Raw genomic sequence first — 16,374 nt, 5'->3', positions numbered from 1 at the left:
GGCAACCAGACTTAGAGATGGTAGCTTGTCCTGGGCTTCTTGGTTGTAAATAGAAGATATTGTAATATCAGACATCATGTCTCCGGATAATTAATAAGCCTGATTCCACCCTAAGTAAGTCAATGTTTCTTTAAGATCACTTAAAATCTGATGTGTACTTACACATCCATGGTGGAGATCTTCAGCCTTCAGATCACTGTTTTATCATCACACAACACCTTCCAGGGGAACAGAAGCAGAATGCACTCATCACCCCTCCCCTTTCAGTGCCTGCACCTGTCTCTCAGGGTATGAGATAAGCCAGATCTCTCTGTTGGCACCTGGGCCACCAAGAAGACTATCCCAGCAAGGTTTTCCTGGAGTCTTCACCTCCAGCCATGTGGGGCCAGGCAGGGCTGGGAGACGCCCCGCGTGAAAGGAGGAGACAGGCTGCTCTCCTCATCCTGTCTGGGATGAACTGCCTTCTAGAAAGTGGGTGCAGGAGGGCGGAATTGGGGTCTTCCCTTAGCCAGGCCCAGCCCTGTTCATCCTGAAGTGTGCCACGACAGATCACCCCCTTGAGGTGACTCTTGCGCATGACATGAGGGACAGGAACTAAACAGGGAACCAGGGGCCCTGGGCTTTCACCCTCCCATCTATCATTAACTCCATGAGCTTGGGCCAGACACCCTAATGTCTCTGCGCTTCAGGTTCTTCCTCTACGAAGTGAAGAATTCTCACATGAAGACCTTGATGCATCCTTCTGACTGATGTTTTATGACTCTTGTATTCAAGATTGGGCTTCCCTCACACCCACTTTCCTCGAGGGGTTTAACCCTCAGAACTGTCTGTGATGGGCTTTCTCAGGGGCAAGGTATTTATTTCCCTTCACTGGAATTGTTTAAACAAAAGCCAAACAGTCATTTTGTAGAGATGTTATGGAAGCAATTTGAGGACCAGCTGGGAGTTTGGATCAAATAGGTAAACATACACAAAATTTTGTTTATGAGTTTCAGGAGGTCACTGACCCTTTGAAGCCATCTATAGATGCCCTAAATAATTAAGAACCCCTAGATCGGAAGTTCTCAACTTTAGCTGAATGTTACCAACCACTGGGGGAGATTTAAAATATATTGAAGCCTGGGCAGCATGGTGAACCCTGTCTCTATGAAAAATATGAAAAATTAGCTGTCATGGTGGCATGTACCTGTAGTCCTTGCTACTCAGGAAGAGGCAGGAAGATCACCAGAACCCAAGTGGTCAAGGCTGCAGTGAGCTGAGATCGCACCATTGCACTCCAGCCTGGGCAACAAGAGTGAGACTCCGTCTCAAAAAAAATAAATAAAATAGAGTAGAGTATAATGGAATAGAATAGAATAGAAAATATTGATGCTAGGGTCCCAACCCCAAGGATTCTGATTCAGGAATGAGGCTTGGACATCAGCAATTTTTTAAAGTACCCCAAGTGGTTCTAATGTTTGGCCAGGATTGAGAATAATTACTTTAGGATAAAGAATTTTCAAGGTCCTTTTTACGATTCTTTGAGTGGGTGATCTTCAGTATCATTCCAGCTCTAAAATGCTGTAGCGCTACAGTAACACTTCAAAAGTATTTGGAGACAGGCCCTTTCATTCTTTTGGCTACTAGGACACTTTTTCATCCGTTAATCTTAGAACAACAATAGCAATAACAGCCACAAAACACACAGGAAGTAAAAGTGGGATATTAATAAGCTGCAGGCTTGGCAGTTTGCATGGTATTGGTGAAGAAATGGACCACTAGATTATGTCAAGAATCAGCCCAAATAGGAAATGGCCGAGCGAGGACCTGACTCCAGAGCCTGCTTTGCCTCCACACTGTCTTTCTCGTGTAGGGGGCTATGGTTCCTAATTTTCGTCCTAAGTGTACCTTGGTACAGTAAGAAAAATATAACTTAGCCACAGCATTCTTACCTAAAATGACTTATACTATACAAGCTCTACTAATTCAAAATCCATATGCTGTTGATAGATTATATGTTCCAATTTCAGACATAATAATTATAACAGGATTGTTCATGAAGATAGCACAGTAAGGCCAGGCGCGGTGGCTCACTACTGTAATCCTAGCACTTTGGGAGGACAAGGCAGGTGGATCACTTGAGGTCAGGAGTTCGAGACCAGCCTGGCCAACATGGTGAAACCCCGTCTCGACTAAAAACACAAAAATTAGCCAGGTGTGGTGGCACATGCCTACCAGGAAAGGGGATTCTACTATCTCTCTTAGTAGTTTATCCTTTTATTAGAAGTCAATTTTATACCTAGTCTTTGATTATTGTTCATTTTTTTCTATTTTATTTGCCTCTTGTTGCATACTCATAAGGAGTCATTTTGCATTGATGAAGACAATTCTTTTCCTGTTGCTCCAGAGCAGAGTGAATTATACAAAACAAATTCTTGAATCTAAAGTTCATTACAAGGTGGTTGTTTGGATTGAACACAGGCCGCCCCTGAGGAATGGCAGGTTCTGCAGGAAAACAGCCAAGTGCAAAAGCCTATTTGACCCCATGTTCATCTACACCTGATAAATTCTCATCACCGCTTTAAAAAAGTTTCTGGCCAGGCACGGTGGCTCACACCTGTAATCCCAGCACTTTGGGAGGCCGTGGTGGCCAGATCACCTGAGGTCAGGAGTTCGAGACCAGCCTGACCAACACGGAGAAATCCCATCTCTGCTAAAAATACAAAATCAGCTGGGCGTGGTAGCATGCCTGTAATCCCAGCTACTCGGGAGGCTGAGGCAGGAGAATAACTTGAACCCGGGAGGCAGAGGTTGTGGTGAGTCGAGATTGCGCCATTGCACTCTAACCTGGGCAACAAGAGTGAAACTCCGTCTCAAAAAGAAAAAAAAAGTTTCTGTGAGAGAATGTTTGCTTTACTAAAAAAAGAAAACTGGCAGAATAGACTTTGAGGATGTACTTCCAGGACACATTAGATTTTGTGATGATGTGCATAAATGTGTGTGTGTGTGTGTGTGTGTGTGCACGCATGCATATATATTTGTAAGTACCTGAGTCTGGGTCTCCTTAAAATCCACATCGTTAGGCTCACATTTGCCTCAGGCAGCATGGCCACCATAACTTGGCAGGTAGGGTATTGCGACTAGCAGGTGGCCAGAGTCAAGGATGAGGCCATCTTTCTGGCTGGCACCTCTGCTTTGAAGGACTACACCATTTATGCACTCAGATAAACTATCTCTATCTTTAGGGCTTCTTCTCTTTCTTGTCCTTTTTGACATACACACTCAGAAGCCACTGAATTTAGCCTTCTCCTGTAGGAACCCACTCTACAACTTCCATGAGAAATTGTCCTCAGCATTGGAGGTTGGACCAGATTCTCTAAGGCCTCTAGCAGCATCATGATGCAATGCATTATGCCCAGAAACCTGGGTGGTGTAACTATCTTCAGGATGCCGACAGTCTAGTTGAGAAGGCAGTGTTGTATGAAAGCAATGATTACGTGTCCTCTAGTACTAGATAGGACAGACACAAGGGAGCCTTTAGATGGAGCATTTAAATTCATCTCAAAGAGTCAGAGAAGTCTTCAGCCTCAATTCAAAGATGTTTGTCTTGAGTACTGGTTGGGAATGACATTTGTTCCCAGAGCTCTTGTGGGACCTTATTATATACTAGCCAGTCTACCCTTAAAAGACCCAATCTAGATCAAATTTCTCTAAATTCTTAACACCAAGAAAGATTACCCAGAAGTTTTAAAATGTCATCCCTACTGCTCAACACCAACGCATAAGGCCAATCATGCAGAAGGTGAAGAATCCCAATTTTAACGCTGTGAGTACTCTCACGGGAAAACATGGGCGTGTGGACCACCATGGATAGTTCTCTCCCTAAAAAAGGAAAAGCAGAATGTTTAAATGCCATAAAGTTGCGGTCAAGAGAGACAAGGAGTAGGGGACACAGGCTGAGACATGACAGCATTTAGCCTCCTAAACCAGATGAGTAGAGTTTTCTCCAGTTCTGTTTGAGTATTTCTCCTTTTAGGCCTGCTGTAAAAGGACAGTGTTCCCTACTGCCTACGTTCCCTATTCTGTGTTCCCTAAACAGTGACACGCAGTTTTGGCTTGGACAGCCAGGTGGAAGAAGGTGCCATTCCGCCATAGAGAGCAGTGCTTCCCAGATCTAGTGGTGTATTGGAATCACGTGGTGAGCCTGTTAAAAATTCAGATTCCTGGTTTCTACCCTGAGAGATTCTTAGGCACAAGATCATAGTGGAAGCTGAGACTCTATTTTTAATGAAGTCCCCCAGGTAACACTCTTGCAGTCAGTCTGTGGACTAGAGTTTGGGAATCACTAACACTAGGACACAGAAAGAGCTAGTTGGGGTATGGGGAAGAATGAATCGAGAAGATAGTGAGTTCAGTTGGTCTTTGGTTTTTGGTAGAGACGGGGTCTCCCTGTGTTGCCGAGGCAAGTCTGAAACTCCTAGGCTCAAAATCTTCTCTCACCTCAGCCTCCCAAAGTGCTGGGATTATAGGCATGAACCACCGCACCAGCCTGAGTTCAGTATTAAATTATGCCATAGGACATCCACGTGAAGATTTTTTGTGGACAGTTGGTTAAAATGGTCTGGAGAGACAGGTGATTCAGAGGCTATCAGCACCTATGTGGTTATTTCAGTAATGGAAGTGGGTAAGATGGACCAGGTGTTAATATGTAAATAATAACAGAGGCCAAGCCCTCAGCCATGGAAGGTTTCTGTCTTTAAGCCAATTTGGTTCGGCACAGCTCTTAGGGTTTTGTTTTGTTTTTTTTAAATAGCTTATGGTAGCTAGCAAAGAAGTTGTAGTACAGTCTCACCACTACCATATTCTATAAGTGAAATCAAGTCTCAGATCACATTGTGCCACACTGACATTTTGAAATGAAATGGTGATTAACAAGCGAGTTGAAAATGGTGTATGAAAACTCTTTCTCATGTAGGCTTGAGAACATCCCATTGTTTAGGTGCTTTGATCACCATCTTGAATGAAAGGTTTACTCAAGGCAACTGCCTGGATTTCAGAGCTAAGGTTTCTTCCCTGATAGCTGGCATCAAGTCACCAGAATTCCCCAGAGTTGAAAGATGGATGGAAGACCATTTACACCGGGCAAAATCCTTTGTAACACCCTATTCATATAAAACTAGAAGGAGCAGAAAATATACTTATTTACAAATCTTGAATACTTTTTAAAATTTTTATTTACATTTATTTATTTATTTGAGATAGGATCTCCCTCTATCGCCCAGGCTGGAGTGCAGGGGCGTGATCTCGGCTCACTGCAACCTCTGCCTCCCAGATTCAAGTGATTCTCTTGCCTCAGCCTCCAGAGTAGCTGGGACTACTGGCATCTGCCACCATACCAAGCTAATTTTTGTATTTTAAGTAGAGATGGGGTTTCACCGTGTTAACGGTGAACTCCTGATCTCAGATGATCTACCCACCACAGCCTCCCAAGGTGCTGGGATTACAGACATGAGCCACAAAGCCTGGCCCCGCCCTTTTTTTTAAAAAAAATAGAGTCTCTCTCTCTCTCTCTCTGTTGCCCAGGCTGGAGTGAAGTAGCAAGATCATAGCTCACTGCAGTCTTGAACTCTTGCATTCAAGTGATCCTCTTCCCTCAACCTACCAAGTAGATAGGACTACATATGCACGCCATCACGCCTGGTAAATTTTTAAATTTTTCTGTAGAGACCACGTCTTGCCATGTTGGCCAGGCTGGTCTTGAACTCCTGGCCTCAAGTGATCCTCCTGCCTTAGCCTCCCAAAGTGCTGAGATTATAGGAGTGAGCCACCGAAGCCAGCTCCTTGAATACCTTTATTTTTACCATCTAGAACCCCTTTCAGATATTGAGAATGCTAGTAAATAGTCCACCATGTTTACCAATTAAAACCCATTTTTGCAATTCAGTGTGGTAATTGGCAAAGCATCAGATGTTACTAGAGATACAGATAATAGAATCTCTGTAAATAGCTGCCTCAAAGTATGGCTTTCCTGATTAGAATGCTGGCTAACCACCCTGGACTCTGCATATTTTATTGGCATGCTGACAGCACTTGGATTGTAGGTTGATCTAAGAAGCACCCATAATGTCACAATATGCATGTAGAAGCATTCTAATGTAAATAACTGAAACCATAATACTAAAAGATGGTAAAAAAGAAAAAAAGTGAGAGTCAGAAGATAGGCCATCAGAATAGAACACTCTAAGGCAGATGGAAAAGTGGGTGAGCTTTGGATGCTACCGAGAGGTCAAGTGAGTAATAAAAAGACTAAAATGAGTCCACAGCTTCCACAACAGGAAGCCACTTGACCTTGATGAGAACGATTTCCTGAAGTAGTGACACAGGAGTCTTGCTGTGGAGGGAGGAGGGACAAGGGAGGTGAATACAGAAGATAAGCACCTCTTTTTTTTTTTTTTGAGACAGAGTCTCACTCTGCCTCCCAGGCTGGAGTGCAATGGCACAATCTCGGCTCACTACAACCTCCACCTCCCAGGTTCAAGCGATTCTCCTGCCTCAGCCTCCCAAGTAGCTGGGATTACAGCATGCACCACCACACCTGGCTAATTTTTGTATTTTTAGTAGAGACGGAGTTTCACCTTGTTGGCCAGGCTGGTCTCGAACTCCCAACCTCAAGTGATCCACCCGCCTTGGCCTACCAAAGTGCTGGGATTACAGGCATGAGCCACAGTGCCTGGCCACTATAAGCACCTTTTTTTAAGAGACAAAAAAGAAAGATGTGAAGCAGACACCAGATAAGTTTGAAAGAAACATTTTGTTCATGTTGTGATTTTCATTTGTTGGCTTCAAGATAGAGGAATCGTGTGCATGATTAAATGTAACCTATATAGAAAGCATGTATAGAAATGTAGCCTGGGCCAGGCACAGTGGCTCACACCTGTCATCCCAGCACTTTGGGGGGCCAAGATAGGCAGATCACCTGAGGTCAGGAGTTCCAGACCAGCCTGGCCAACAAGGTGAAACCCCGTCTCCACTAAAAATACAAAAATTAGCCATGCATGGTGGTGGGCACCTGTAATCCCAGCTACTCAGGAGGCTGAGGCAGGAGAATCGCTTGAACCCAGGAGGCGGAGGCTGCAGTGAACCAAGATCACACCACTGCACTCCAGCCTGGGAGACAAAGCAACACTCCGTCTCAAAAAAAAAAAAAAAAAAAAAAAGAAAAAGAAATGTAGCCTGTACAGGGAAGCCGCTTGTATAGAAAAAGGCTGAAAAGCCAGAAAAGCCAGGAGAGAGTAAAATCAACCTACCCAGGCCAGGAGACGTTTAGGTGGAGGTGCTATGGTACCTAAGAGGAAGGTGCATTTCCATAATAATGAAAGGGAGGAGGTAATTGTGAATCGCAGGGTAGTGTACTTAGATTTGTGTTTAGATGGGGTTTTGGTGTAGGTCAGTGTATATTTTGTGCATAAAAAGAACTACTCAAACGTTTAATTGGGTTTAAACAACTAGTGTTCCATCTATGAAGATGACCAACTCAAAAACCCAATCCTTAGGCTTCACGTGAATCTCACAAATCTCACTGTTTAGAAGTCTAGCAAAATCGAACAGTCACTTTTAAGATACTTTTGGTTAATGTTTGGTTTGGTCCTTTTTACCAACTTAAATGCGTTTAAATATTTTAAACTGCATTTATAATATATTCTACTTCCTTTTTGAGTACCTGAGTTATCTACTTATACAAAACCTTGCTAAGTACTTAATAATTGTTATAAAGCTACTAAAATACATTTCTAGAGTTGACTTAAAGACCTCTTAATAATGTGCAGAAACTTGGCATGATTTCAGCTTAAAATCAGAAGTCTAATAATTCAATTATTCATTTTTGATTGATTTTCAAAAACTGTCACTTTAATAGGTCAGATTCCTTCAATATTAGTAGTACAGAAAAGACCAAATATGCACAAAAATATGAATAGCATATCTTCAATGCTTTCAACTTTTCGATATTTAATTTTTAAATCTTCCCAAAGTTGAATGATGCATACTTACCAAGGAAGAAAATTGGCTGGAAATAACTGAGGCCATTTTCAATCAGGTATTTTGACAGAGTTTCAGGCTGCAGAGCAATTTTCATCCTCCCAGCTGTCATACTGACCCCCTTTTTAGAGTAGCTATGTCATGAGTTACAAAAATTAAAAAGTGTAGATCACCCTATGAGTTACGAACCCATAAGTTTCATTGCCTACATCCCTGGATGCAAGTTATACACAGCACCTGATTCTTGACCTGCTCAAGGAAATAGAACAACCACGCTGCTCCTTCATCTTTAAGATAGGTACATATGTTTTCCATCTAAATGTTAAAGGCCTTTGAATTTGATGGAGTTCTGGATTTAATTTTTTTCTATCTAATACCTTTAAACTCGATAGCCTAAAATAAATCCATTTTCTATTTAATGATAAAGACCTTTAAATGGGATACTAGATATGAAAATGTCTTTCCTTTTTAAAGAACATTGAACTTGGGCCAGGTGCAGTCACCTGTAATCCTAGCACTTCGGGAGGCCAAGAGAGAAGGATCACTTGAGGCCATGAGTTCAAGACCAGCCTGGGCAATGTAGTGAGATCCTGTCTCTACAAAAAATAATTTTTAAAAATTAGTTAAGTGTGGTGGTGCACGCCTGTAATCTCAGCTACTTGGAGGCTGAGGCAGGAAGATCACTTGAGCCCAGGAGTTGGAGGATGCAGTGAGCTGTTATCATACGACACACTCCAGCTTGGGCAACAGAGCGAGACTCTGTCTCCTAAAAAGAAAAAAGAACTGTGAATTTGATAGAATCCTACATTCTTTCTTAGGACCACACAAAGGTTTAGATGTTTAAATGATCTCCAGTTGAGTTTCGAATATCCCTCTTGATCAAGCCAAATCTAATTTGCTGTTATAAGAGTTATGGGGAGCAGGCAGGAAGTCGAGAGAGTTCTCATCTGATGATTTTCTTTCCTCTGTGTAGTGGGATGTGAAGTTGCCTATTGAAGGAGGTGGAAGTTATGGGGGGAGGGTGAGAAGAAAGTTTTAAAATCCCTCTCTTGGTAATAAGCAATCTGAGCAGCTTCATGCTGCCTGTTGTAGCGTCTCCTAATTGTGTGACATTAAGTCCATTTGAAGTGGAGACCATATTCATGATGAGATATATTTATAATTCATGCTTAACATTTAGTCCATATGTTTTTATATTAAATATGTGTATTTAGTCATTCAAGTATTTGCCGTTTGATAACAAATATTCTTTATAGCTGATCAAGAAGTCACAGCTCAATGTCAAAGGACTTTATTAATAAAGCAATTGAAGTAGTCACTTATTATACAGCAAAAAGTTCTAGACTCATTTAACATTTATTTCCATTTGCTAGTCAATTACCAGCTGTCAGAGCATAATAAATATTATAAATTTGAGTCAGAAGCTGTCACCTCTAATTGTATTAACTCTTCCTAATCATAGGTAGTGATTTGTCCTGTGAAAGAGTGATATTAATCACTGACTTCCATCTGTCTTCATAATGGTGTAAAATTGCCACTGGATTCCATTGCTGAAGTGAAGTAAATCAATGTAGACACCAAAAATGAAAGGAGGCAGTGATGAGTCATGAATATTTCCATTCATATTAACAAGCTTCTCATTGTTTCCAGACAGAGAGAAAAAAATGACAGCTAGCTTTCAAAGCTTTTTGCTTCTTAGTCTTAAAAATGTAATTTCCTCTTATCATTATTTCTATATGCCAGGCACTAAGAAGAGTACTTCTTATATGCCAGGCACTAAGCTCACAACATTATATGAATTATTTCTTTTCATCTTCACAATCACCAATGAAGTTATTGGTTCTTATACCTATGACACTTATGCTACTGTTCTTTGCATTTTATAATGAGGAAATGAAGTCTTAAAATAACTTGAGTAATTTGTTGTCCAAAACAGCAGAGCCTGGAGTCAAACCCAAGCAATTTAACTTCCATGACTTAGTCTCAACCAGTACTCTACACTGATGGATGATGTTTGAATCAGTTAGGAATGCTTTTGAGTCGAAGTAACTAAAATCCAACATATAGTAGTTCACAAAATAGTGATTTTTTTTTTCTCTCACTTAATAGAAAGAATGGAGATAGACAGCTACTTATGTTGGTTTAGTAGCTCAGTGGAGCCAGGACCAGTGACTGTGACTCCTTGGTCTTTCCCTTGTGACAGAAAAAATGACTGCTTCAATTTCAAGCTTCATGTCCACATTCAGGGCAGGAAAAAAGAGAAGGGGAAAGAGTGGGCACTTGCTGTAACTATAATGTATCATGAAAGCAAAAACTATACCATTTATATATCTCATTAGTTGAAAACTGTTTCATATGGCCATCCTTATCTGCAAGGGTAGAAAACAGAAAGGCAGGCTGGGCATGGTGGCTCATGCCTATAATCCCAGCACTTTGGGAGGCCAAGGTGGGCGGATCATGAGGTCAAGAGATCGAGACCATCCTGGCCAACATGGTGAAACCTTGTCTCTACTAAAAATACAAAAAATCAGCCAAGCGTGGTGGTGCACGACTGTAGTTCCAGCTACTGGGGAGGCTGACGCAGGGGAATCGGGGAATCGCTTGAACCCAGGAGGCGGAAATTGCAGTGAGCTGAGATCGCGCCCCTGCACTCCAGCCTGGTGACAGAGTAAGACTCCGTCTCAAAAAACCAAAACGAAACAAAACAAAAAAAACAGCAAAGGAGTCGGGAGTTAGGGATGACTAATGGACCAGCTGTGAGTCAAAAGTTATGGAATCTACAAACGCTGTAGGAATTTTCCACTGCCTCCTTACTTTCTTTCTGCCCTCCCTCCCTCCCTCCCTCTCTTCCTCCCTCTCTCCCTCCTTTCCTTCCTTCCTTCCTTCTTTCCTTTTGAGTACAAAAGAGCTATGATTCTCCACATAGGTAACTCATAGAATATTTATTCTTGCCTTGTTTTCTAGAGTGTGTTCCCAGACAGAAAGAGAAAGCTGTGGTTCCACTACCTGAGTCAGGACTCATTGGTTGCAAGTAACAGAGACATGCACACCTCACTGAGAAAGTGGATGCATTTCAGCCATTTATTCAACAAATATTTATTAAGCACTCATTACATTCCAAGCACTCTTCTAGGCTCTGGAAGTATATCAGTGAACAAAACATTAAAAAAACAAAAAAAGAATGAATAAGAATATGAGAGAATCTCATAGAACCCAAAGATCAGAAAGCAGCAGGGCCTTCGGAGGGACAGAAACCAGGGACTAAGAAGCTGTCAGGAATCCAAACAGCAGCTCTAAGCCAATCTCCATTCTGCTCACTCTGCCTTCTCTTAATTCTTAGTCTGTGTTGAGGGTATAACATGGTCACCCACATAACCTGAGTTTTCAACTTCTGTTCATGCACACAGTTCACACTGAACCACAGTCTCTCAGTTCCAATTGCAAAAACCTAGGCAAACGAATTGGAATCCACTGAGGTCAGGGACAGTCTTATCCCTGTGTTATAGGAGTCACTGTGAGTGAAGCGGGGCACCTTGAATCAAAGATTTCTACCTTGCAAAGCTTCCTGTGACTGCTGCCCATCTGTCTCCAGGCATGTTGATGCTTTTTAGACACTTTGCCCGTCATCCACGCCAAAGCACCTGCCTGCTGCACCAGAGGTTTAAAAGTTAACTCTACCTTGAAGAGCACATTTTTTAAAGCTCTGTAAGAATTAACAGGGTCCAGGTCATTTTGAACTTTTTCAGATCACTCTTGTGCCCTCATGTGTATCTTTTTCCCATATAGCCTTTTCCTTGTCTTCTAGATAATACGAGAGAATCCAGGCTCAGTTAACATCAAACTCCCTTCTCACTTCAAACCAAGCCTTCAGAAGCCAAGATCAGCACTAATCAATTTGGTTCCAAAGTACACATTGCAATGTGGGTCGGGATATTCTTTTATGACCCTTATAAACTATACGCCAATGAGATACGGTTGTTGGTGATTCTTTTCCAAACCTCCTCTTTGTTTCAAACCAATAGGTGTTTTTCCATTCAGGGATATACTGAATTGCTGACCTGCGGCTAATCTGTTTTTCTCCAGGCTGTGAATTCCCCTCCAAGTGGAGGAGGATGGGCAGGCTGGGGATCCTGGGGCAAATCTCTGCTGTCATCTGCATCTGCCACCGTAGGTAAGCATTGTATGTTGCATTGGAATAGACAAAGTCCCGAAGCCTAATAGGATAGGACGTTTTGATCGTACCGTATACTAACAAAGTTTAACATTAGCCCATGAGCAAACCATGTTTAGTGCTTACTATTCTAAGTGCTTCATTTATTCCTCCAATACATTTATTCCTCAAAATAACCCTGTATGGAGGAACTGTCGTTTCCTGCACTTTACAGATAAGAAAGCTAATCAGAGAGAGACTAAGACCTTGACCAAAGTCAGGAATGTCTGGGTTGCAATTTAAAAACCAAGTAGTACGGCTTTTAGCCACTATATTATACGGTCTTTTAAAGTATAATATATTCTTAAAGCTTCGTGTTTATCATTCCACTTGAATTTTTTGTAATGCACAACTCATCTACTCCCAAAAAAGATTTGAGATATCTTGATAAAAGGTATTTCATTAGCAGGATATTAAAATATAAGTAGAAAACAACGTGCTGGTAGGGAGGATATATATTTTATATATCCCACGGCTAATAGAGTTTTTGTAATTGAGTATTGACCTCAACTCTGAGCTTCTTGGCTGCCAGTACTTTATTTATTTTTCTTTGAAAACAAAATTTTAATTTAAATAAATCTATTTTTCTGGTTTAACATTTTTAAATACATTTCCTGTATTTGTTCTTATACAAAGAGAAAATATGATGGACAGCGTAGTGTCTTCCTGAGTGCAAATTTTTCAGGATATTCTTCATGTTACTATTTCTTATATTCTGTCTTCATGAAAACTGAAGGTATAACATCAATATGTCTAAGACAATTTAGCAAAGGCATTTCATCTTGAAGGTGGAAGGTAAGGAGAAGACAGGGGAAGCCACAGGTAACAGTTTTCACATCATGCACTTCAGGTATTCTAAGGTGCAGTCCATGACCATGAGGATCTTGCGATGGGCCATGAATTGGTCCATTTCACTGTTACTCCTAAAACCAGGAAGGTCTTAAGGCCTTTTGCCCCACCTCAATGGACCATAACCACAGTGTTAAGGGCCAGATATCTAACTTTATAGAGCTTAGGCTGCCTGAAAGAATGGATAGATTGCATTCCTCTAATTCCATTTCTGTCAAATATCAGTTTGCTCAGGAAGGCTCTGGGAAGAAGTAGCAGTGGCCAAATAAATGTTGACCTCTCTGGTAAGAGCCTGGAGAGCAGATTTTCTCTATTGTTTATTGAAGGGGACGGATATGCCTTGAGTACCACATATGCAGATGACAAAATTAACTAAATTCAAGTAGAGGCACCTGTTTTGTTTTCTGAACAGGACAGTGTCTCTTCACAAGGGTGAGGACAAGCGCCTGCAGGCATCCTCTGTCCTTGGAAAAACGTTTGAACTTTTAGTGGCTATCCAAAGGATCTTGCCACTGGTGACACTTAGTCAGAAGTGGCATGCTTTCTAAGCCAAAAACTAAAAAGGGGGTTCTAAAAGATTGTTTTAATTGGAATAAGTCATGAAAAAGTAAGCAATATGGTCACTAAAATTATACAACTCTTCTCGTGGTTTATATCATAAAATAGTTATGTGTCCTGGAGGTTTCCAGTTTTAACAGCATCCAAACCACTCTGGTTTATAATGAATTTGGTGCTTCGAGGGTTATAATAGATGGAGGATTTACTCTTTCATTAAACTTTTAAATATAAGTTCCTGCCACAGTAAATACAGAAAGCATCTGCCGTGTGGTAGCAGCTACAGGTGCTCTTTGTGCACACTTAAAGGTGCAGCTCCCTGTAACTGCTCTAGCCCTCGTTGGTCAGACCATTCACTGTTGTTTCTCATTCAGTGTCTGCACCTCATTTGACTTTGGGCTTTGTTGGACCCTCCCAAGATTTCCTGTCCATGGACTGACAGCTCGCCCATTGAATTTACTATCCAGCACCTTCTTCGGTGTCTTGCTGTAATCTGACCTTTGCACACATGCAGCTTTGGTTCCTGTGCTCCAAGGCCTCTGGGTTTTGTTACCTGGGTCACATGTAACCAGTAGATGGTGCTGACTTTACTGCTTAAAAAGTGGAAAGTGGCCAGGCCCGGTGGCTCACACCTGTAATCCTACTTTGGGAGGCCCAGGTGAATGGATCACTTGAGGTCAGGAGTTCGAGACCAGCCTGGCCAACAAGGTAAAAACCCGTCTCTACTAAAAATACAAAAATTAGCTGGGCGTGGTGGTGGGTGCCTGTAGTCCCAGCTGCGTGGGAGGCTGAGGCAGGAGAATTGCTTGAACCCAGGAGGTGGAGGTTGCGGTGAGCAGAGATTGCACCCCTGCACTCTAGCCTGGGCAACAGAACGAGAGTCTGTCTCAAAAAAAAAAAAAAAAGGCGAGATGTGATTTTTTTGTGGCAGGTCCCTTTTGACTTGATCTTGCGTCATTGTCTTAATCTGCGGCCTGTGCTTAAGTTTGGGGTTGCTCTTAAAGTTTCTCTGTATCTGAGTCACCATGCAGATGATCAATACTGCATCTTGTTACCCTCACAACAATTTATAAATTCTGGCGGTTCTCATCTGACTCTGAGTAGCAATTGATCCAGAAGAGCCTAGAGTGGTAATTTCCTGTAGGCCATCATGATCATTGTGCCAGTCATATTTTTCATGGCACTGCCATGGGAAATCATATCCTGCTTTTTAAGTAGTAATATCAGCACCATCTACTGGTAATATTTGAACAAAGTAACAAAACCTAGAAACCTTGGAGCACAGTCCACTGGAACCAAAACTGCACATGTGCAAAGATCAGATTACAGTAGGACACCTAAGAAGATGCTAGATAGTAAATTCAATGGGCGAGCTGTCAGTCCATGGATGGAAAAACTTGCCACTTTTCCTCTAGGGTGAGTAAACACGTGGTGTCTCTGAGATTGTATGACATTTGCACATGCCTCATGCAATATCAGAATGAAGTTCAGTATACCCTCTTGTATTAGTTTCTGTCGCCGTGTAAGGAATTACCACCAAGTTAGAGGCTGAAAACAACATGCATTCATTATTTTACAGTTTCTGTAGGCCAAGAGTTCAGGTATGGGACAGCTGCTCAGTGTCTCACCAGGCTGAAATCAGGGTGGCAGCCAGCTGTATTCTCATCTAAGGCTCACGTTTGCCTGAGGCAGCATGGCCCTGGGGTTGACACTATACTTGTATATAATGGAAGTTGTGCCTTGCTTGCCTCTCTCAATCCCAAGAGAGTGGCTCAACCTAGACCACAGATCAGGAAGGCACCCATAACTGTAAAGTCTCTGGAGGATAGGGTGGTGCCGCTCGAAGGGGGCCTGGAGTGGAGGATGAGGCCAGTGGCTCTGCCAGCTGCTCAACTGGCACCTCTGCTTTGAAGACGCCATCTTTTAGGGTCATTCACGTTGTTGGCAGAATTCAGTTTTTGAAGTTGTAGGACTGAGGTCCCTGTTTCCTGCTGGTTATTGGCCAGGGGTCACTTTCAGCTCTTAGGGGCTGCCCTCAGGTCCTCCTTCAAAGCCAGCGGGAAAACCTCTCTCACGCTTCAAATCGCCACCTTCAGGAAGGGCCCCATTGTTTTAAAGAAGTTCCTGATTAGTGCAGGCACACTGAGGATGATCTCTCTTGTGAGTTACTGAAATTCAACTGATCAAGGACCTTAATTACATCTGAAAATTCTCCTCATCTTTGCCTGATAGAGTAACCTAATCACAGGAGTGAAATCCCATCCTGTTTACACTCTGGCTCACACTCCAAAGGGAAGGGATCACATAGGGTGTATACATCTGGGGACAAGACTCTTGGGGCCATCTCTCAATATGGTCATGCTTCACTTAACAATGGGAATGCCTTCTGAGAAATGGGTCATTAGATGATTTAATCATTGTGCAAACCTCACAGAGTATACACAAACCTACACAGCTAGGCTATGTGGTAGAGCCTATTGCTCCTAAGCTGCAAACACAGGACAGCTTATTACTGTACTGAATATTGTAGGTAATTGTAACACAATAAGTAATAAGTATTTGTGTATTTCACACATCTAAACATAGAAAAGGCACAGGAAAAATGCAGTGTTATAATCTTATGAGACCACTGCCATAGATGTGGCCCATCGATGACCAAAAGTTTGTCATTTGGTGCATCCTGCCTACCTTAATTTTCTTCTCGTCTCTGTTTGAGATCTTTATCAGTTACACCACCAATTCCA

General features: G+C 42.1%; 1 protein-coding gene across 1 annotated transcript in view; it reads left to right on the top strand.

Moving 5' to 3' along the window:
- The window catches only part of FAM114A1 (family with sequence similarity 114 member A1), a 78,840-nt gene that overhangs the window by 11,299 nt on the left and 51,167 nt on the right, over window positions 1–16,374 (top strand). Inside the window, exon 3 of the mRNA XM_008017631.3 lies at window positions 12,100–12,187. Within this exon, the coding sequence (XP_008015822.3) occupies window positions 12,100–12,187 (88 nt within the window). The remainder of the gene's footprint in view (window positions 1–12,099; window positions 12,188–16,374) is intronic.

This window comes from Chlorocebus sabaeus, chromosome 27 (genome assembly GCF_047675955.1).
Source record: "Chlorocebus sabaeus isolate Y175 chromosome 27, mChlSab1.0.hap1, whole genome shotgun sequence".
In the NCBI taxonomy this organism is placed as follows: domain Eukaryota; kingdom Metazoa; phylum Chordata; class Mammalia; order Primates; family Cercopithecidae; genus Chlorocebus; species Chlorocebus sabaeus.
This window is presented reverse-complemented; position numbering and strand designations above follow the sequence as displayed.